The 24,308-nt window shown below is 41.5% G+C and overlaps 1 protein-coding gene across 1 annotated transcript; it reads left to right on the forward strand.

Moving 5' to 3' along the window:
• The first annotated feature begins 12,873 nt into the window (after nucleotides 1-12,873).
• LOC112264540 (zinc finger protein ZFMSA12A-like) lies at nucleotides 12,874-22,175 on the forward strand. Its single transcript, XM_024441206.2, has 9 exons — nucleotides 12,874-13,031; nucleotides 13,668-13,870; nucleotides 14,279-14,338; nucleotides 14,533-14,628; nucleotides 18,825-18,935; nucleotides 19,046-19,169; nucleotides 19,475-19,724; nucleotides 19,866-19,915; nucleotides 20,040-22,175. The coding sequence occupies exons 1-9, from the start codon at nucleotides 12,974-12,976 to the stop codon at nucleotides 21,398-21,400; spliced, it is 2,313 nt and encodes a 770-aa protein (XP_024296974.2). The 5' UTR covers nucleotides 12,874-12,973; the 3' UTR covers nucleotides 21,401-22,175.
• The last annotated feature ends 2,133 nt before the right edge of the window (nucleotides 22,176-24,308 follow it).

The following is a 24,308-nucleotide window of genomic DNA, read 5'->3' on the forward strand; positions in this document are numbered from 1 at the left end:
ACCCTGTTCCTGGAGAGCTATCGTCCTGTATGTTTTCACTCCCACCCTAATCTAGCACACCTGATTCTAATAATTAGCTGGTTGATAAGCTGAATCAGGTTAGTTACAACTGGGGTTGGAGCGAAAACCTACAGGAGGGTAGCTCTCCGGAAATAGGGTTGGAGAGCCCTGCCTTAATTCAACGTCTGTACCGCATCAGAATCCAAAATATAAGCTTGTTGTTCTCCATCTTTTGTAAACAATGTAATTGTAAAAACAACAGCACTGTATTGTCTCAAAACATGGTGAAAACTATCATTTTGATCTCATCGATGGTCAATGTATGAGTTTGAGTGCATGTATTGATTTATATTATCCTTTTCCCTCTGTATTACTTGTGACCCGCACAAACACTTGCTGTGGCATCTCCCTTGGGTCCATTCACCATTTGTTTCTTCTCATAGCCGTAACAATGGAGATTGGCAGGAGCTTATGGTCGTTGACACATTTATCTGGACCAGTATAACTGGTCCATAACTGGTAAACGATTCACCCGATATGAATGAAAATACCAAATAAAAGATGACAGTCTGCACGGTAATTTTTAAAATTTCAAATCCAACCTTTTGGAGTATAGAGCCAAAAGAAGAAAAAATATTTACTGTCCCAATAATTACGGAAGGGCACTGTGCATAAGGTGTACATAACATATTACATGGCCCCATGTCCATCAGGTCAGTGTTAATAGACCTGGTGTGGTATGGTGCCATCTAGTGGTGTAGCGTGGCCGCCGTTGAATACAGCAACTAATCATTCTCAAATTCAATAGAGGTTAATTCATTGTGTATATATACCAAATCTGGAGTCAATCTGATTTATGTTTCATGAGAAGAAGATTTTTAAAGTATTTTTAGCATTAGCATATGTGCTAACGTGCATCTTTAAGTACAGTGTGGCCATATTTGAAATGAGCAACAACAGTTGTTTTATTGATACCATAAAAATCGGATGTAATGAGTCTAAATACAAAATCTGGACTGAATCTGTAAGGCCTTACAATCTTATCTGTCCAATTTGTACTATCTGGCCGCTCGGCCAAACTTACCCTATCTGGGCGGCCGGCCAAACTTATACTATCTGGCGAGGCGGCCGAACTTGTCCTATCTGGCCACCCAGGCTGAATTTGTCCTATCTGACTGGCCATCCAAACTTATCCTATCTGGCCAAACTTGTCTTTAACTGACCAATTTGTCCTGTCTGTCCGGCCGTCCGAACTTGTCCTATCTGACTGACTTGTCCTATCGAACTTATGCTATCTGGCCGACTTGTCCCATCTGGCCCGGCCGAACTTATCCTATCTGGGCAGCCGAACAAATGTATCCCATCGTTCCGTCCGGGTCGAACTTGTCCTATCTGGCTGATGGGCCAACTAATTCAAACATTTTCCTTAAAGTACACTACTGGTCAAAAGTTTTAGAACACCTACTCATTCAGGGGATTTTCTTTATTTTTACTATTTTCGACATTATAGAGTAATAGTGAAGACATCAAAACTATGAAATAACACATATGGAATCATGTAGCTAGCAAAAAGTGTTAAACAAATATTTGAGATTCTTCAAATAGCCACCCTTTGCCTTGATGACAGCTTTGTACACTTGGCATTCTCTCAACCATGTATATATATTTTTATTTATTCAAATGTTAACGTCCCCACTACAACTACTAAATACAAAATGTAATTTTGTCCTTGAAACGTTTAATTTAAATATTGTAGAATTCCATTCATTCCTATGGAGGAATGCAGAAGCTTCAAAGCCTCATTGGCCAATACATAGCGGCAGCAATCCAGGGTTAATATTCACTGAGTGTACAAAACATTATGAACACCTGCTCTTTCAATGACATAGACTGACCTTGTGAATCCAGGTGAAAGCTATGATCCGTTATTGATGTTAAAGATGCACTATCCCAAAATCGCTTCGCTATTTCCAAGTTGCAAAAATGATAATAGTTTGCCTAATTTAGTTTATGTGTCACGTTCTGACCTTAGTTCTTTTGTTATGTCTTTGTTTTAGTATGGTCAGGGTGTGAGTTGGGTGAGTTGTTTGTTAGTTTTTCTATGATTTGCTATTTCGGTGTTTGGCCTGGTATGGTTCTCAATCAGAGGCAGCTGTCAATCGTTGTCCCTGATTGAGAACCATATTTAGGGAGCCTGTTTTCTATTGTGTTTCGTGGGTGATTGTTTTCTGTTGCGCGTCTGCACCAGCCAAAACTGTTTTTCGGTCGTTTCTCTTTGGTATTTTTTTTTGTTATTTCCGTGTTTATTTTAATAAATATGGACAGATACCATGCTGCACCTTGGTCCTCACCTTCTCCTTCATACGACAACCGTTACATTATGTGACAACAAGCAAGTATACAGTGCCTTGCGAAAGTATTCGGCCCCCTTGAACTTTGCGACCTTTTGCCACATTTCAGGCTTCAAACATAAAGATATAAAACTGTATTTTTTTGTGAAGAATCAACAACAAGTGGGACACAATCATGAAGTGGAACGACATTTATTGGATATTTCAAACTTTTTTAACAAATCAAAAACTGAAAAATTGGGCGTGCAAAATTATTCAGCCCCTTTACTTTCAGTGCAGCAAACTCTCTCCAGAAGCTCAGTGAGGATCTCTGAATGATCCAATGTTGACCTAAATGACTAATGATGATAAATACAATCCACCTGTGTGTAATCAAGTCTCCGTATAAATGCACCTGCACTGTGATAGTCTCAGAGGTCCGTTAAAAGCGCAGAGAGCATCATGAAGAACAAGGAACACACCAGGCAGGTCCGAGATACTGTTGTGAAGAAGTTTAAAGCCGGATTTGGATACAAAAAGATTTCCCAAGCTTTAAACATCCCAAGGAGCACTGCGCAAGCGATAATATTGAAATGGAAGGAGTATCAGACCACTGCAAATCTACCAAGACCTGGCCGTCCCTCTAAACTTTCAGCTCATACAAGGAGAAGACTGATCAGAGATGCAGCCAAGAGGCCCATGATCACTCTGGATGAACTGCAGAGATCTACAGCTGAGGTGGGAGACTCTGTCCATAGGACAACAATCAATTGTATATTGCACAAATCTGGCCTTTATGGAAGAGTGGCAAGAAGAAAGCCATTTCTTAAAGATATCCATAAAAAGTGTTGTTTAAAGTTTGCCACAAGCCACCTGGGAGACACACCAAACATGTGGAAGAAGGTGCTCTGGTCAGATGAAACCAAAATTGAACTTTTTGGCAACAATGCAAAATGTTATGTTTGGCGTAAAAGCAACACAGCTCATCACCCTGAACACACTATCCCCACTGTCAAACATGGTGGTGGCAGCATCATGGTTTGGGCCTGCTTTTCTTCAGCAGGGACAGGGAAGATGGTTAAAATTGATGGGAAGATGGATGGAGCCAAATACAGGACCATTCTGGAAGAAAACCTGATGGAGTCTGCAAAAGACCTGAGACTGGGACGGAGATTTGTCTTCCAACAAGACAATGATCCAAAACATAAAGCAAAATCTACAATGGAATGGTTCAAAAATAAACATATCCAGGTGTTAGAATGGCCAAGTCAAAGTCCAGACCTGAATCCAATCGAGAATCTGTGGAAAGAACTGAAAACTGCTGTTCACAAATGCTCTCCATCCAACCTCACTGAGCTCGAGCTGTTTTGCAAGGAGGAATGGGAAAAAATTTCAGTCTCTCGATGTGCAAAACTGATAGACATACCCCAAGCGACTTACAGCTGTAATCGCAGCAAAAGGTGGCGCTACAAAGTATTAACTTAAGGGGGCTGAATAATTTTGCACGCCCAATTTTTCCGTTTTTGATTTGTTAAAAAAGTTTGAAATATCCAATAAATGTCGTTCCACTTCATGATTGTGTCCCACTTGTTGTTGATTCTTCACAAAAAAATACAGTTTTATATCTTTATGTTTGAAGTCTGAAATGTGGCAAAAGGTCGCAAAGTTCAAGGGGGCCGAATACTTTTGCAAGGCACTGTAGTGTAGAGAATAATTGTACCATGTAAATCGCTGTGAAATGTATTTTCTATAATCAAAATACAATGTTTTTGATTATGGAATATATATATATAAAAAAAATTTTTTTTAAATGTTTTTAATATATTTTCCTTTTTCCCCTAACCCTCTCTCCTTATTGGAGTAAACTAATGGACAACAACATTTAGACTTCTACTTCCAGCTTTTACATACTGCATACATTTTACGGACACAATGTATTTTACAATAGTTTGTTTTTAATCCCATGCTTCAGCTACCATCAACCCCTCCCAACTATCTCTGAAGCTCATTGTTTTATATTTTGCCATATATTTTTAACTGCTGTTTCACAAAAGTTCTGAACCTATATACATTTTACGGACACAGAATATTTTACACTAGTTATCTTGTTGTTTTTAATCCCACCCTTCAGCTCCACTCAACCCCTCCCATTTATCTCTTAACACCATATATTTTTGTTATATCTATTTGCCATCTATTTTTAAACTGTGCTGTGATGTTTCACAAATTATGAAACTTTCTATTCTCATAGTTTTTACAGATTGTAAATTAAAAAGAAAATATTTTGCTAAAAATATTATTTATCGATTGATCATTACTTTTCAAATCACTCAGTAGTGCTATCTGCAGAGTTAGCTCCAGGTAAATGTTGCACTTCTTCAACCATTCCTAGGCCTTCAAACATTCCTAGACCTGCGACCAAAAACTTCTACATCCTGTGCCGACAGAGATGGCCGCTTCACGTTCTCAGGAAACTATGCAGTATTTTGTTTTTCTAATGTATTATTTCTTACATTGTTACCCTAGTAAATCTTAAGTTTTATCACATACAGCTGGGAGGAACTATTGGATATAAGGGAAACGTCAACCAACATTACGACCAGGAATACGACTTTCCTGAAGTGTATCCTCTGTTTGGACCACCACCCAGGACAATGGATCGGATCCCAGCCAGCAACCCAAAATAACGGCGCCGCAGGAGGGACAGAAGAAGCGGTCTTCTGGTCAGGCTCCGTAGACGGGCACATCACGCACCACTCCCAAGTTTACTACTCGCCAACGTCCAGTCTCTTGACAACAAGGTAGACGAAATCCGAGCAAGGGTTGCCTTCCAGAGAGACATCCGAGATTGTAACGTTCTTTGTTTCACGGAAACGTGGCTCACTCGAGACACGCTATCGGAGTCAGTACAGCCACCTGGTTTCTTCACACATCGCCCTGACAGAAACAAACATCTCTCTGGTAAGAAGAAGGGTGGGGAGGTATGCCTTATGATTAATGAGACGTGGTGTGATCACAACAACATACAGGAACTCAAGTCCTTTTGCTCACCTGACCTAGAATTCCTTACAATCAAATATCGACCTCATTATCTACCAAGAGAATTCTCTTCGATTATAATCACAGCCGTATATACCCCCCCCCCCAAGCAGACACATCGATGGCCCTGAATGAACTTCATTGGACTATGTAAACTGGAAACTGTCATATATATATTTGTAAACATTCATACACATAGCTCATATATTATACAGCGCCAAGCCAAACCGCCTGACTCAAGTCATCTTACGTACCCCTGCTAAAACAGGAACCAGCTCACACACCCAGCAATAAAACTACCCCCCTAAAACTACCCCCCTCAGCTCTGTTGTCTCACGACCCCAGGAAACACAGACATTCCATCGCACGAACACATACACCCAGCCATAAAACTGCCCCCTCTCTGTTGTCCTGCATCACGATCCACTGACACACAAATACCATTGCATAAACACACACACCTCACCCCCCCCCTCTACTGGTCGGGTGCTCAGAACAGAAGACTCTGCTTTGCACCAATGGGGCTCCTGCTCTGGCTAGAGCAGGTCCGCCTCCAACCCTTCTGGACCATTCAGAAGGCGATACGACAAGACTCTACCTACTTTATTCTATGTATAAAAATGATTGTAACCTTTGTATAGGTCCCTTTTTCACCTAACTCCCTACTGAGTTATGCGAATAGGTCCGTGCACGTTAAACTGCAGGACAAGATACTTTTGACTCATTAAAACTGCCTTTTGTTACAACTGAAATCCACTCTGTCCAGCGTCCGTGATTTGGTCTCGACTCTCCAGTATTTGAACACTAACAAAACCACATATCCTGAGGCTGCATTCATTGTAGCTGGGGATTTTAACAAAGCTAATCTGAAAACAAGTCTCCCTAAACTTTATCAGCATATCAAATGCACTACCAGGGCGGAAAAAATCCTGGACCATTGTTACTCTATCTTCCGCGACGCATACAAAGCCCTGTCCCGCCCTCCTTTCGGAAAATCTGACCATGACTCCATTTTGTTGCTCCCAGCCTATAGACAGAAACTAAAACAGGAAACACCCATGTGCAGGTCTGTTCAATGCTGGTCCGACCAATCTGTTTCCACGCTTCAAGATCAAATCAAATCAAATGTATTTATATAGCCCTTTGTACATCAGCTGACATCTCAAAGTGCTGTTTTATTTATTTTTTTATTTTTTTATTTCACCTTTATTTAACCAGGTAGGCTAGTTGAGAACAAGTTCTCATTTACAACTGCGACCTGGCCAAGATAAAGCATAGCAGTGTGAGCAGACAACACAGAGTTACACATGGAATAAACAATTAACAAGTCAATAACACAGTAGAAAACAAAGGGGGAGTCTATATACAATGTGTGCAAAAGGCATGAGGAGGTAGACGAATAGTTACAATTTTGCAGATTAACACTGTACAGAAACCCAGCCTAAAACCCCAAACAGCAAGCAATGCAGGTGTAGAAGCACAGTGGCTAGGAAAAACCCCTAGAAAGGCCAAAACCTAGAGAGGAACCAGGCTATGAGGGGTGGCCAGTCCCCTTCTGGCTGTGCCGGGTGGAGATTATAACAGAACATGGCCAAGATGTTCAAATGTTCATAAATGACCAGCATGGTCAAATAATAATAATCACAGTAGTTGTCGAGGGTGCAGCAAGTCAGCACCTCAGGAGTAAATGCCAGTTGGCTTTTCATAGCCGATCATTAAGAGTATCTCTACCACTCCTGCTGTCTCTAGAGAGTTGAAAACAGCAGGTCTGGGACAGGTAGCACGTCCGGTGAACAGATCAGGATTCCATAGCCGCAGGCAGAACAGTTGAAACTGGAGCAGCAGCACGGCCAGGTGGACTAGGGACAGCAAGTCCACCTGGCCAGGTAGTCCTGAGGCATGGTCCTAAGATTGCTTCGATCACATGGACTGGGATATGTTCCGCATAGCGTTGAACAACAACATTGATGAATACGCTGATTCGGTGAGCGTGTTTATTAGCAAGTGCATCGGTGATGTTGTACCCACAGCAACTTAAATCCTTCCCCAACCTGAAACTGTGGATTGATGGCAGCATCCGTGCAAAACTGAACCACTGCTTTTAATCAGGGAAAGACGACCGGTAAACATGACCAAATACAAACAGTGTAGCAATCAAACAAGCTAAGCGTCAGTATAGAGACAAAGTAGAGTCGCAATTCAATGGTTCAGACACAAGAGGTATGTGGCAGCGTCTACAGTCAATCACAGACTACAACAAGAAAACCAGCCCCGTCGCGGACCACGATGTTCTGCTCCCAGACAAACTAAACTACTTCTTTGCTCGCTTTGAGGTCAATACAGTGCCAACGACAAGGCCCACTACCAAAACCTGTGGGCTCTCCTTCACCGCAGCCAACGTGAATTAAGCGTGTTAACCCTCGCAGGGCTGCCGGCCCGGACGGCACCCCTAGCCGCGTCCTCAGAGCATGCGCAGACGAGCTGGCTGGTGTGTTTACGGACATATTCAATCAATCCTTATCCCAGTCTGCTATTCCCACATGCTTCAAGAGGGCCACCATTGTTCCAGTTCCCAAGAAAGCTAAGGTAACTGAGCTGAATGACTATCGCCCTGTAGCACTCACCTCCGTCATCATGAAGTGCTTTGAGAGACTAGTCAAGGATCATATCACCGCCACCCTACCTGACACCCTAGACCCACTCCAATTTGCTTACCACCCCAATACAGTGGGGCAGAAAAAGTATTTAGTCAGCCACCAATTGTGCAAGTTCTCCCACTTAAAAAGATGAGAGGCCTGTAATTTTCATCATAGGTACACTTCAACTATGACAGACAAAATGAGAAAAGAATCCAGATAATCACATTGTAGGACTTTTAATGAATTCATTTGCAAATTATGGTGGAAAATAAGTGTTTGGTCACCTACAAACAAGCAAGATTTTGGGCTCTCACAGACCTGTAACTTCTTCTTTAAGAGGCTCCTCTGTCCTCCACTCGTTACCTGTATTAATGGCACCTGGTTGAACTTGTTATCAGTATAAAAGACACCTGTCCACAACCTCAAACAGTCACACTCCAAACTCCACTATGGCCAAGACCAAAGACCTGTCAAAAGACACCAGAAACAAAATTGTAGACCTGCACCAGGCTGGAAAGACTGAATCTGCAATAGGTAAGCAGCTTGGTTTGAAGAAATCAAATATGGGAGCAATTATTAGGAAATGGAAGACATACAAGACCACTGATAATCTCCCTCGATCTGGGGCTCCATGCAAGATCTCATCCCGTGGGGTCAAAATGATCACAAGAATGGTGAGCAAAAATCCCAGAACCACACGGGGGGACCTAGTGAATGACCTGCAGAGAGCTGGAACCAAAGTAACAAAGCCTACCATCAGTAACACACTACGCCGCCAGGGACTCAAATCCTGCAGTGCCAGACGTGTCCCCCTGCTTAAGCCAGTACATGTCCAGGCCCGTCTGAAGTTTGCTAGAGAGCATTTGGTTGATCCAGAAGAAGATTGGGAGAATGTCAGATGAAACCAAAATATAACTTTTTGGTAAAAACTCAACTCGTCGTGTTTGGAGGACAAAGAATGCTGAGTTGCATCCAAAGAACACCATACCTACTGTGAAGCATGGGGGTGGAAACATCATGCTTTGGGGCTGTTTTTCTGCAAAGGGACCAGGACGACTGATCCGTGTAAAAGAGAGAATGAATGGGGCCATGTATCGTGAGATTTTGAGTGAAAACCTCCTTCCATCAGCAAGGGCATTGAATATGAAACGTGGCTGGGTCTTTCAGCATGACAATGATCCCAAACACACCGACTGGGTAACGAAGGAGTGGCTTCGTAAGAAGCATTTCAAGGTCCTGGAGTGGCCTAGCCAGTCTCCAGATCTCAACCCCATAGAACATCTTTGGGGGGAGTTGAAAGTCCGTGTTGCCCAGCAACAGCCCCAAAACATCACTGCTCTAGAGGAGATCTGCATGGAGGAATGGGCCAAAATACCAGCAACAGTGTGTGAAAACCTTGTGAAGACTTACAGAAAACGTTTGACCTCTGTCATTGCCAACAAAGGGTATATAACAAATATTGAGAAACTTTTGTTTTTGACCAAATACTTATTTTCCACCATAATTTGCAAATAAATTCATTAAAAGTCCTACAATGTGATTTTCTGGATATTGTTTCCTAATTTTGTCTGTCATAGTTGAAGTGTACCTATGATGAAAATTACAGGCCTGTCTCATCTTTTTAAGTGGGAGAACTTGCACAATTGGTGGCTGACTAAATACTTTTTTGCCCCACTGTAGGTCCACAGACGATTCAATCGCAATCACACTGCACACTGCCCTAACCCACCTGGACAAGAGGAATACCTATGTAAGAATGCTGTTCATCAACTACAGCTCAGAATTTAACACCATAGTACCCTCCAAACTCGTCATTAAGCTCGAGACCCTGGGTTTCGACCCCCGCCCTGTGCGACTGGGTCCTTGACATCCTGATTTTGGATTTACAAACTACAGGCCACTAAATACGCTGGTTTAAATGAAGATATTGATTTCTCACCCTTCCTGTAGGTTCGTGATAGGTCCATTTGTTGTCATCTAGTGGACATTTTGCTCAATTGCCCTCAGCCATGTTTAGACTGTTGTTGTTCATGTTTTGATGTGTACTATGGAATATATTGCTTTTTTATTCTTGACACTTCTCCCAGTCATATTTAAGGTTAGAACTACCTTTCTAAGTGTTCTGATACTTCTAGTTTGGAGTTGAATGTTTATGATAACATAGCTACAGTATTTCACTTTTTAATGTGTATAGTATTGCTTACTAGGTGTGTCCAATCAATTTTGTAACCACTCCCTCTTCTAATTAGGGCTAATTGGAAAAGCTGTTCAAAAGAGGACATTGTATTATTTCTTTGTACTCCCTGACGAAGGCCATGCAGCCGAAACGCGTCGGATCTTTAAAACTTTGTTTCTATTGAACATGCCATACAAATAAAGGCATTTTAATTAACAATATGAAGAGTGCCTTGGTCCTCATTTCTTTTTTATGACTTAATATAGTACACTTATCATAATTTGGTTGTAATCCAGAGAGGTTAGAAAAAGTATCTAGATCCTGTGAAGGATCTAGAGGCTGTGAAGGTATCCAAATTGTGGATTTAAAAGAGAACCTGAATCATCAGCGTACAATGACACCTTTGTTTTTAAGCACCTTGTTTTGTAACACCTTGATACTTTGTAACACCTTGATATTATTGTTGGATCTGATTTTAACAGTTAACATTTCGATGGTAATAATAAATAGATATGCCGATAGTGGACAACCTTGTTTTACTCCTCTTGACAGTTAAAATCTTTCTGAGAAGTAGCCATTAACTATTTTACACTAGGGTTACTATGCATAACTTCAACTCATTTTACAAGAGATTCTACAAAAATTGAAATATTCCAGGCATGTATATATAAACTCCAGTCGTACATTATCAAAAGCCTTTTCAAAGTCTGCTATGAATACCAGGCCTGGTTTCCCAGATGTTTCATAGTGTTCTATTGTTTCCAGTACTTGTCTTTTATTATCTCCAATGTGTCGTCCATGTAAAAAAAACTTGTCGTTTTAGGATGACGATGAGTATATAAAAAAATGTTTGGTATACCTCCACTGGTATGCCATCCAAGGCTTGGTGTTTTCCCTGAATTAAAGTCATAAATTGCATAAAGAAGTTCCTCCTCTGTAATTTGACCTTCCAATGAGTCTCTCTTTACAGCTGTTAATTTTACATTATTAATAGATAAAACAACCATACAATTAGCTTAGTTTAGTGCAGATGGAGGAGACTAAAACAAAAACATATGCTTAAAGTACTTCGCTTCCTCTTTCAAAATATTGTTTGGTGAATCATGGGTGACTCCATTATTTGTAACAAGTTTCAGTAAATTCTTTCTGGTAGCATTTCTATGTTGAAGATTAACAAATTATTTGGTGCATTTTTCCACGTATTCCCTCCAGTTCGCTTTATTTTTATAATATATTACACTTGGTCTTTCTTGAATAAGTTCCTCCATTTCCTTTTGTTTTTCCCTCTAACTTACTCTGAGCCTCTACGGTAGTTTTTATTGCTATCTATCTGCACTGTTAGTCATTCCTTTTCCTTTGTTAATATGGACTCTTTTGACCTAAATTGCTTTTGTTTTAGAGATGAGTACTGAAATGCATGGCCTCTAAAGGCACATTTAAAAGTGTCATATACAATAAGGGGATCTGCTGAACCTATATCATGAAGGAAAAAGTCAGTTTAAAATGATTCTGTCCTTGTTAAAAACAAGTTATCATCCAATAGGCTTTGATTAAATTTCCAATATTCTTGCCCACATGGAAATGATGTAAGTGTAATATACAGTGCATTTGGGAAATATTCATACCCCTTCCCTTTTTCCACATTTTGATAATATTACAGCCTTATTCTAAAATGTATTCAATTACTTTTTTCCCTCATCAATCTACACACAATACCACAATGACAAAGAGAAAACAACCAAAAAGTTCTACAGCTGCACCATCGAGACCATCCTGACCGGTTGCATCACCGCCTGGTATGGCAACTGCTCGGCACCTGACCGTAAGGCGCTACAGAGGGTAGTGCGTACGGCCCAGTACATCACTGGGGCCAAGCTTCCTGACATCCAGGACCTACTGTATATACTAGGCGGTGTCAGAGGAAGGCCCATAGAATTGTCAAAGAATCCAGTCATCCAAGTCAAAGACTGTTCTCTCTGCTACCGCACGGCAAGCGGTACCGGAGCGCCAAGTCTAGGACCAAAAGGCTCCTTAACAGCTTCTACCCTCAAGCCATAAGATTTCTGAACAATTAATCAAATGGCCATCCGGACTATTTACATTGCCCAGCCCCTACTATGTTTTTACACTGCTGCTACTCGCTGTTCACTATCTATGCATAGTCACTTTACAAATTACCTCGATTAACGTGTGTAAATTTTCTATGTAAATTTGGTTGCCTAAAAATATTACATATTGCAGCATTAAATCCACTTCAATCAGTTTAGATGAATGGAAGGATACAGGTTAAATAAGGATTTTTAGGTGTTGAGATAATTGAGACATGGATTGTGTATGTGTGCCGTTCAGTGGGTGAATGGGCAAGACACAATATTTGCGTGCCTTTGAACGGGGTATAATAGTAGGTGCCAGGCGCACCGGTTTGTGTTATGAACTGCAACTCTGCTGGGTTTTTCACGCTCAACAGTTTCCCGTGTGTATAAAGAATGGTATACCACCCAAAGGACATCCAGCCGACTTGACACAACTGTGGGAAGAATTGCAGAGTCCATGCCCCGACGAATTGAGGCTGTTCTGAGGACAGGGGGTGCAACTCAATATTAGGAAGGTACTCTTAACGTTTTGTAGACTGTGTACAGTATATTATTGCTGTGAACCCGTAATTAGGACTTTTATTTTGAAGACAATTTTGGACGCTGGAGGAATAGGCCTACTGGTGGCAAAGGTTTCACATCCTCTTTGTTCGTTGGCAGTAACGTTGGCTAGCTAGGTTTACTTTCTACCGTCTCATGCGGCGCTCACTAGCAAAGGTAGCTAAGATACTGATTGGCACATGGGCCATAATGGGTATGTATTCGTGGTAACTTATTATATAAAACAATATTGTGGTTTTTTTTTCTTGTTAATCTGTCTAGGTTGTGTTTTCTAGCTAGGTGGCCAACTAGCCATGATCAGGCAGGGTTGTCCTCATTCGTGTACACTTTACTAACCGTTTTGCAAAGCAAAACGAAAACGAGCTTTTCTTATTGGATAAGTTCAGGCTGTCCCTGTCCGTTTTTTTTCTCCTTCGGTGTCTAATGAACACGACCCTGATCTCAAGGAAGTAGCTGGGAAGCTAGCTAGGCCTACTTTGCCATTTTTAGCGAAACCCCTTGATCTATCTAGCAGTGCCGCTACGGCGATCTGTTATGTTATTGACTAACGTTCAGGTTTGAATTATGTTATTGTGCCCGTTTGCGCACGTTCTGTGCAAGCTAGCCTTATAGCTAATCCGTAAGTGCAAGCTAAGCTAACGTTAAGTTAGCTGTCTGCTGGCAATGTTATACCAACAGTAACATTTCTTATCACTCAATGAATAACTACCTGTAGTTAAGATATGCAAAACTAGCTAATTTAGTTAGTTCTGCCATGCTAATGTTTTTACAAAATGGAATTGATTTAGCTAGACATCTAACACACTTCACTGTACTTTTCACATTATAGATTCACCCATCCCTCTCTCCTCCCTGCGCCTTTTGGTTCCACCTCTACGGCTGATGTCTGCATTTATGTGGCAGGTAGCACAACAGAGGGCCATCAAGCACTATGGAAAATTAGAGGAGTTTGTGACCGTGGTAACACAAACTGTCCCAGAACTTATGACTGACAGACAAAGGACCCTCCTTATTTTGGGTCTGAGAGCAAGGGTAAGAAATGCCACATATTATGCCATACAGAATCCCTTCAATATGCTGGGACAGTCCCACCTGCATCCTGTCACATACTGTTTCTGAATGGGCTTTTAAAAAATAATGAAAACGTGGGCATTTAAGATATTACATTCAAGTTATATTTGTGGATTAATTTACTTCTACCTGATGCCTTTTATGGAGGTTTGCAATTGTTTTTGTAATCGAAAAAAAACATAAGGCATCAGGTAGAATTTCACATAGCTCAAATTACTGTGTTTTCATGAATTTGTTAATATAATCTTGAAGCCCATTAAAAAAGAGTATGCAACTTTATCCAGGAAGCAAGGGGACTTTCTTATTGTATAGGTAAAATGTAGAAAATAGTTTTATGCAAAGTATCAAACTTGATCACTTTTCTTGCAGGTAAACCCTGTCAGCCTCCGGACCCTCCTTTATAGAATAAAGTCTTCTCAACATGCACAGGTTGGTGAATCAAAGTATGAATACAATGCCAAGATTGGAGATTTTGTTCTGCTGAACACTTATGAGATAATTAACACCCTCATAATTCAGAAACATTTAAAAACAAGAGATTTAAGATTGTTGGTATGGATGGTTGTGCACCATTTGTCTGAAATTCTAAAAAATGATTTATTTTTTAAAACTTTGTTTTACAGTCCAATGATGCAGGCATGGAATCACCTGAAGCTAACTTTGCCAAGCTCACCCAAAGCTTGCTTATAGACCCGGTTGAGCGTGAACACTTCGTCCAAGTAAGTAGCTGTTAATGCCAAGCTTGTCTTGAACCTACAAGGCCTTCCCACACTACATCAGATTCAGTCTTTTATGATTATTACATGTCACACTGTGCAACGTGACCAAATTACAATCTTGACATCAACCTGGCTGGGTTGTAAGGTTTACCTCAGTTCTGGCGTCATATGCTGCGATTGGCTTGCGAGGCTACGTCAGTCGACTTAGGCTACGTCAACTGGGCGTATCAAGCATTGGCGTCAAAAGAAAAACAACAAGCTGTTGCTATGTCGATTGACAGACACTGCTCCTCCTACCTCTGTGACTGAGCGGTCCTTGTAATAAAAAGCTAAACTCTCGATTTGAAGAGGCTCATCACAACATGGAAACGCTAATGCCGAATATAAGCCCTGTAGCATAATCATTGGCATTACTCAATAAAAGCATTGCAATTTTGACATTCAAGCTGTGATGGTTATTTATAACTACAGAGCCAATTACTTGCACCAAGCTTTCATTTTACAAAGTGTGATTTAAAAAATAAAAAATAAATGTTATGAATGGCATCATTGCTGGTCGGTTTCTTATTGATACTGCCATAACTTTTTTCGGGAACTTAGGAAAAGTAGCGGTATTTAAAGGAAAATTCCACCCAAAAACTATCTTTTGGTATTTGTTTTATTAGTCCATTGTAGGGCTGGGCGACTATATCAAAATAATTTGAAATGATGTTTTGTACGATATTTCAAGTAACTGTATCGAATCAAGTGTTTTTAATTATGAGTGTTTGTCCACTTGTTCTCATGTCTTTTTGGTCTCGGCTCCTTCTGTGATGTGTGCGCCTTCCCATTTTACACCAGTGATCTGTATGTAATGATGAGATGCATGTCTTCGCACTAACAATTGGGGTTGTTGTCCCGAAGGCAAGCTTAGGTCCAAAATAAGCCCATTTGAAACGCATTGGGCTTATTTTGGATAGATTTTAGCGTGCGTGAAACTGCTCGCTTGACCTCTTCCTCCGGTTTACACACACCAAGCCACTCTCCCTGTCACTCACAACAACAAAGATGAGAGATCACGTCTTCCTCCTTGACAAGCGGTTTCAACTTGCTATTTGCAGTTGAGAGAGGAAACTAATAAATTAAAGAGAAATTGCAGAAAGGAGGAGCGTAAGTAGAAAAAGTAAAAGTTACAGGTCCATTGTGATATTCTGAGAGAGCATCTTGTGCATCTAAGTGCTGCATTCAACACTGTTGACCATGATGTCCTTCTGGAGAGGTGGGTTGGCCTCGCCGGTGGTTTAGTACCTGTTTAACCAGTCTGAGTTTTGTCACCCTTGGTGAACGCATCACGTGGCGTTTGACAAAGTTTGATTTTGGGTCCGGTTCAGTTTATAAATGTTACAGCATTGTCAGAAAGCACAGCATTGATATTCATGGCTACGCAGACGATACAACTATTTACATTAGTGTCACCAGAGGATTTTAGCTCCACTGATAAATTATTAGACTGTATTAGTGATTTAAATACTTGGAAGGCTCACAACTTCCTCCAACTAAATCAAGTCAAGACCGAGGAACATCTTGTTGGAGCCAAAGCATAGAGAGAATCTGTCCACACCTATTAATTCACGGACAATAGAGATAAAACACCAGGTAAAAAACCTAGGTGGTGTTTTAGATTCTGAACTCCATTTTGAAATACACATTAGGAATGTGACATCTTTTTACCACCTGAGGAACATTGCCAAGGTGTGGCCATTTCTCTTTTAGGCTGATACAGAGAGACTCATCCATGCTTTTATTACAAGCAGGCTTGACGACTGTAATGCTCTTCTGCCTGGTCTACCCAAGAAAGCCATTGGTCAACTGCAAAACATACAGAATACTGCAGCACGGGTACTGACCAAGACCAGACGGACAGCACATATTACACCAATTTTAAGGTCTCGGTACTGGCTGTCTGTGTGTTTTTTGTCGTTGTTTTTTTTAGAATAAATTTGAAATCAATCCAAGATTGTGCACCCCAATACATGTCAGGCATGCTTTTAAGTTGTGTCCAGTACAGTAGATCCCACAGGTCCTCTGGCGCACTGGCCAATTAACTATCCCAAAGCCTAGGACCAGGAGTCATGGAGAGGCAGCCTTTAGTTACAATGCCCCCAGCCTCTGGAATAGCATGCCAGAGAACCTGAGGACCAAAACTGTGATTTTAAAAAATTGATCTTAAAACACACCTTTTTAGCTTTGCTTTTCCTTAGGGTACTTTTTAGTTGTTCAGATTGTTATTCATCCTCTTGTTGTGTAGTAAATATAGCATTTAAACATTTTTTTTTTCCTGTGAAGAAAATTGTTGCATTCCATGGCTGAAATGTGCTGTATAAATAAAGCTTGATTTAACCTGTTCATTTTCTGTATCCTAATGCCTGCTACGTTAAGTTAGTCATTATTAGTGAATGTGCATTATGCAAGGTTTTGCTAATGTGTCCCTTTCCAACAATGCAGAGAAAATAGAAATAATATAAATTAGAAATAGTACAATGAGTAACAATAACTTGGCTATATACACAGGGTATTGTCGGGAAGAGTGTAAACACGAGTTCAAGTTTCAGATGCTTTTACATTAGGTGTTTGTGTCTCTGGCATTGTAGTCCACAAACCGTTCAGGCCAGAGGGTGTTTGAAGACGGCGGCCACCTGTAGTCTCTTGCGGTGGTGTGGCCTCACTGGCAGAGTGCGTAACTCCCCTTCAAGGGAGTCTGTGGAAGGAGCGAAAAACAGTGTAAGTGGGAGAGTAGGCACAGTGTGGCTGTGCCTTCCTAACTGCTGCAGGATGGATAATAAACAGTAAATGCAGCATGCTGTGATGATTTAAGAGTTCAATGCAGATACTCTGTGGAGCTATTGATTAACTACTTAACAGTCTTATGGCTTGGGGGTAAAAACTGTTCAGGGTCCTGTTGGTTACAGACTTGTTGCGTCAGTACCGCTTGCCGTGCGGAAGCAGAGACAACAGTCTATGACTTGGGTGGTTGGTGTCTTTGACCATTTTTATGGCCTTCCCTGACACTGCCTGGTATAGAGGTCCTGCATGGCAGGGAGCTCTGCCGTATGCACTGCTCTCTGTAGCGCCCTGTAGGCTGTCTCATCATTGTCAGTGATCAGGCCTACCACCGCTATGTTATCGGCAAACTTAATGATGCTGTTGGAGTTGTGAGTGGCCACACAGTCGTGGGTGAACAGGGAGTACAGGTGGGGACTAAGCACGCACCCCTGAGGGGTCCCCGTGTCGAGGGTCAGCATGGCGGATGTGTTGTTGCCTACCCTCACCACCTGGGGGGTGGCCCGTCAGGAGGTCCAGGATCCAGTTGCAGTGGGAGGTGTTTAATCCCATGGTCCTTAGCTTAGTGGTGAGCTTGGAGGGCACATGTCAGCAATCGAGTTTTCAAGATATAGAACTTTCTAAATAAACAAATACCAAAACGCAGCATCATATGATTGTGCAAAAAGCAGCTGTATTTTAAAAGTTTTACATCTTAACTCGATTGCTGACATATAAAACATTTTGGGGCTACATCAACAATGGACTAATGAAACAAATACCAAAAGAGTGGAGTTTTCCTTTAATAGGCAGACCCTGTCACATTGAACAAGCCAAGACGTCCGACAATCGTTTACGACCTAAGAATTTACACACAACGTGGACATTTTGTTTGGATGACAAAATCGTGTCATAAGGAGGCTAAAATCATGCAGTCTCTGCGGGCCTTTACTTGAACATTTTCTCTGGCCTGACTCAAGTTAGTTATGATGTTTGTGGAAAATATAGTTGAGATTCAGTAAGGTTGTTAGTCAACAAGATAGTATTTGAATAGTGAATAGGCCTACGCTACTATAAATCATAACTAGTCATTCACTAACATGAATTTGTCTGTGCTGTGTTTACACAGACAGCCCAATTCAGATTTTATTTTCAGTAATTGGTGTTTTGACCAATCAGATCTGGTATGATTGGTCAAAAGTGCCACAACATGTAGCCTTACATGCCACAACACTGATTCCTATTCTTTGGGTACTGGATTATGCTAGCCTGGGTGCCAAGACCGCAGAAACAGGCTTGGCACCCAGGCTAGGATCGTGCATGGTCTCTCAAACAATACTTCATTGATCTAATTATTTTCCTTTTTGCATTATCTCACTGACTCTCCATCTTTTCAGGTGGTGTTTCCTGAAGAATTCAGACCTGATTTTGACCAAGTGCTTCAGGAACTGGTCTGTGACTTTCTCACTCGGCTGGAAGAGCTGCTTACACTACCAGACTTTAAGCAGGTGTAGAATCACTTTCGTAAGAGAGTCTTGAGACAACAGCTTTCAAATGAACAACTGTAGTTGGCCTGGAATCTATTTTGCCATTTTATTTGTGTCCCTCTTTTCCCTAGACTGCATTGTTGCTGAGTGCTGGCTCCTCTGGCCTGGATGAATGCCTGCAGTCTTTCTCTCACTCAGAAGATCTCCAGTTTCTGCTCCAGAATTACAAACAATGCAGAACATTGTACACAAACAGTAAGTTCATAGAAAATTATAAAATTTTTATGCATCATTTTAGCACAACATGGTCAGATAAGGTTTATTGATGTAACAACTGCATTCGAGGAGAATAATATGAATTATGTGCAGGAAGTTCCTCCCACCATGTTCCTTACCTTCCTTGTTCATTTGAAAGGGATTTAAAGTAGGAAGGATTAGTCAAATAAAGTGACGGATTAAAATGTAATTTATGGATTTGAGAAGTTTTGCCTCTAGGTGTTTGGAACAGTCACCTACATAAAAAAAGTGTGTTTTTAATGTATTTGTTTTTGTCTGTGCAGTTTCCTCCTCTGACATTCCTCAGGAATCAGATATTGAATCCGATGCCTTCCCTGACCAGTTAAACCGTACCAATCTGGACACTGTTGTGGGGATGAGGACTGGGATACAAAGCAGAGACTGCCAAAGGATGGAATTGGCATCACATTTAGTGGAAATGGGGAGCACAAGAGATATTATAGGCTGCGATGAAACCTGTGATGAAGGGAATGAAGATGACATTGATGTAGAGGATGACCCAAAACAGAAAAGGTATGAGAATAAATGTATTTTTGTTATTTCAAATGGTACAGTTGGTTAATATCCATTTGCATTTGGACAGTCTATCAAACAAACTTACCACTTGACCCAGTAATAGTCAACAATTTGCATTTCTGTTTGTGCTTTTCACAGGGCTGGTTCTGGTCTTTCTCCTACCAGTGTCATGCAAGGTGGTGATACAGGTGAGACCTCACAAACTTTTAGTTGAGTACATTTACCCTTTGGAAAGCCTCAGTTGACCATTGTGGGGCAATGGTAGGGGAAAATTCCTCCATGAGTTCAATATTTGTATTCATTTTTTCGCAGACACTGTTGCAGGGGTATCGTTTCAGGTGTTGACTCCCCTTTCTTCAGCTTCAAATGAGTGTGCCCCATCTACTTCCAGTTCATCACACATGAACATTTTCCACCAGTGTCCCCAGTGTGGGAAGTGCTTTAATTATCAGTCTCAACTTGTCCAACACCAGCAAATTCACTGTGGGGATAATCCATACAAGTGTTCCAACTGCGGGAATAGATTCAAATTCTTTACAAGTCTGTCAAACCATAAGAGGATGCAATGTGTGGGCACTGCCTTTAGCTGTTCCAAGTGCTGGAGAGAGTTTGGTTCTCTGCGTGAGAAATTGAGACACCAGTGTCCACACAACGAAGTCATGTACATCTGTCCACAGAGCGGGAAGAGTTTTAAGACGCCACAGCAACAACCATTCCAGTGCCGTCATTGCGCAATGGCCTTTTCCGAAATGGATCAACTGCATGCTCACGAAAAAATTCACGGAATCCCCCAAACTCTTGACTGTCACACATGTGGAATTACCTTCAGCAACTTACCCAGTCTAGTGCACCACGTGGAAGCCCACAAGAGGTCGGATCTGAGGCCATCGTCGCACCTTCCAAAGAAGAAGAAAGGATTGCAGCTTCCGAAAACTCACCACTGTCACCAATGTGGAAAGTCCTTTGTAACAAACCGTCGCCTCAAGGATCACGTTCGTACTCATTTGAATTATCGTCCCTTCCCCTGCTCCTACTGTGGGAAATGTTTCACTCAGAAAGGTAATCTCAATGTGCACATAAGGATCCACACAGGGGAGAGACCCTACATGTGCTCTGTGTGTGGGAAGACCTTTCAGTCAGCAGGGAATCTGCAGGTACACCAGCGCTTTCACACTGGGGAGAAACCCTACCAATGCAAAGAGTGTGACAAACGTTTTACTAAGTCGAGCCATTTAGTCGTCCACATGCGTGGGCATACTGGAGAGCGTCCCTTCACTTGTAATGAATGTGGAAGGAGTTTTATCCGGAAAACTTGCTTAAAGAAACATTTGCTAGTTCATTCAGGGCAGAAGCCTTATTCACGGCCTCGTTGCCCGAATAATTCCAAGCGCAGTTCACAACCAAGCTATCATATGAAGGAGAATCCTACTAATGCGACTGCCATGACTGGACATGCGACTGCCATGACTGGACATGCGACTGCCATGACTGGACATGTGGCCGCCATGACTGGACATGCGGCCGCCATGGCTGGTCATGTGGCCGCCGTGGCTGGACATGTGGCCGTACCAGCGATCTATCATGATAGCCTTAACATAAAAATGTTGGCACATGTTGGCATGTCCCGAGGCTATGCCATGGAGAGACTAGGAGGTGGTCCTTCAAATTGTTGAACGCTGCCCTGCGCACAGAAAAATGTCCCAATACTTCCCCTCCGGCCCTACCTCTCACTTTTGAGTAACCCTCTTAGTGGGTAGTTGGGAGTGCAATTCGCTAGCGAAGCAACAGGTTATGGGGTAAAATCAATACTAGTCCAGAGAGATTAATGGGTGTTCTAATTATTGTTAACATGGAAACAACTGCATTTTTCATTGTAGGTTTCAAACAAACCCTCTGCAATGGCTTCATGCACGGAATTTAATTGGAACAACTAAGAATTTATCATTAACACAGAAACAAAGGAATTGTCCGGTGTAGGTTTTCCAAAAATGTGCAGCGTCATTCACGGATGGGGGAGGAGCCTTGGAAGGTGAAGGGGGTGTGGACTCTAGTCTCTCTATACATCATGTCTCAGAACCTCATCAAGTAGCTGATTTGGTTGCCAATCTACTGGACCAGTTAAGAAGCTACTTTATAGTTTCATGTGATGTTCTGTTTTTCTCATTACAAATATTATTCCTTTACAGGTGTATTATAGACATGTAGAGCTGTTTGCATGTAGACATGTTTATGTAATAGGAGCAGTAGTCATGGATAGAGGTTGAGCTGGTGAAATGCATGTGCAATTGTAATATAAGTATTTACTCTAACAGTAATAATGATAATGTGTTATTTGATAAGCGTATTTCTAGACTTTCAAGGAATCTAGAAAAGTGTATTTCCTTGTGTTATATTTGGAGGGTTGTGATATTCTTTGTAATACCTATTATTAAAGGTTTTAATACTTAAGCTTCTATTTATTTTTTAGGGGCACTCAGCACTGTGCTCTCTCTGTGTTTCATGTGACCAACCTGCACAATCACATGCTATCGCAACACCATCAGGTTGTATATTCTGTTTTCTGCGTTATTGGCTGCTCACAACTAGGGTTGCAAAGGGTCAGAAATGTTCCTGAAATTTTTAATGGCAAGTTAAGCCTGGAATTTGGGGAATTTTGCTTAAATTTGTCAATGTTGGCTCATAAAAGTGAACCTTTTTTTGTGGGATACACATAAGGCAATTCTAGGTCTTGTGGCATATTTTGGTTAAACTATCCCCAATTCAATAGAATTGCAACCCTCTGCATGCACAGTGCAATCTTCAATCACATGTACAGCTGATTCTCAAGGTCTTGCACACTAATGAGATGCTATTGAACCCACACTACAACACTGTCTGAGCCAAGGACTATATGCTTTCTGGTAAGTTTTCATTACAATATTGAGTGGGGTGAATATATTTTACACGACATACAATATTTTTTGTTAACAGTAACCTACAGCAAAGTGTGTTTAAATCATTTCTAACTTGTTAACAATTTATGCTAGTTTGTTTTTGCTACCATGTGGGTGTTCGCTTATTTGAGCCTGCTAACTGAGGAGTGTTAATTAACCTGTTTCCATACATGTTTCATTTTAAAACATGTATCTTACAAAGGAGTTGTTTAATCTAACTGCTTATCTATATCTGTACATGGAATTGTATTTGAAGCTTTTTTTACTCTCTTTTTTTCTTCTAATCATTACAGGAAAATGTCACTGTCTGATGTGTGGAGACATTTCACTGCAGCTAATGTAGAAGGAAAAGCTGTGTACATTTGCAAACACTGTGCCAAATCATATGTGAAGAATGCAACAAAGATGCAGAATCATCTGTCCCAAGTGCATAAAGTTCCCTCAACACTCACTACAAGCAACCTCTGACAAAAGTCCCTCTACTTCTATTTGAGGTGAAAATGATGAATCAGACACCTTATCAATAGCAACAGCTCATGGGCCTCCTGGAATCAAGTTTTTTTTGACTCAATGGAGGAACGTAGTCCGAGAAATGCTGATGAATGTCTTGGTCGAGCTGTGTATGCAACTGGTTCACCTCTGATGCTCACAGGCAATGTGTATTGGAAGAGATTTCTGAATATTCTTTGCCCAGTAAACACCCGTCCACCCAGACATACTTTATCTACTCATTTGCTGGATGCAGAGTTCAAGTGAAGGTCAAGCAAATCATAGAGAAAGCAGACTGTATTGCAATCATCTCAGATGGGTGATCGAATGTTTGTGGGCAAGGAATAATTAACTACATAATCTCCACCCCTCAACCAGTATTCTACAAGAGCACAGACACTAGGGACAACACACACCGGTCTCTACATTGCAGATGAGCTGAAGGCAGTCATCACTGACCTTGGACCACAAAGTATTTGCACTGGTGACAGACAATGCTGCGAACATGAAGGCTGTTTGGTCTAAAGTGGAGGAATCCTACCCTCGCATCACACCCATTGGCTGTGCTGCTCATGCATTGAATCTGCTCCTCAAGGACATCATGGCACTGAAAACAATGGATACACTCTACAAGAGAGATAAGGAAATGGTTAGGTATGTGAAGGGTCATCAAGTTATAACAGCAATCTACCTCACCAAGCAAAATGAGAAGAATAAGAGCACCACATTGTAGCTGCCCAGCAACACCCGTTGGGGTGGTGTTGTCATCATGTTTGACAGTCTCCTGGAGGGGAAGGAGTCTCCAAGAAATAGCCATATCACAGTCTGCCGATATGGACAGCCCCATCAAGAGGATCCTCCTGGATGATGTAGTTTGGGAGAGAGTGGTAAGCAGCCTGAAACCTATAGCAGTAGCCATGGCACGGATTAAGGGAGACAATGCCATCCTGTCTGATGTTCAGACTCTGCTTGCAGATGCAAGAGAAGACATCCGTACTGCCCAGCCTACTTCACTGTTGCTCCAAGCAGAGGAAACTGCAGGTCTGAAATCCATCTAAAAGCGTGAAGACTTCTGCCTGAAGCCCATACACGCCACAGCTTACATGTTGAACCCGAAGTATGCTGGCAAGAGCATCCTGTCTGGTGCAGAGATCAACAA

This window comes from Oncorhynchus tshawytscha, linkage group LG15, assembly GCF_018296145.1.
Source record: "Oncorhynchus tshawytscha isolate Ot180627B linkage group LG15, Otsh_v2.0, whole genome shotgun sequence".
Taxonomy (NCBI): domain Eukaryota; kingdom Metazoa; phylum Chordata; class Actinopteri; order Salmoniformes; family Salmonidae; genus Oncorhynchus; species Oncorhynchus tshawytscha.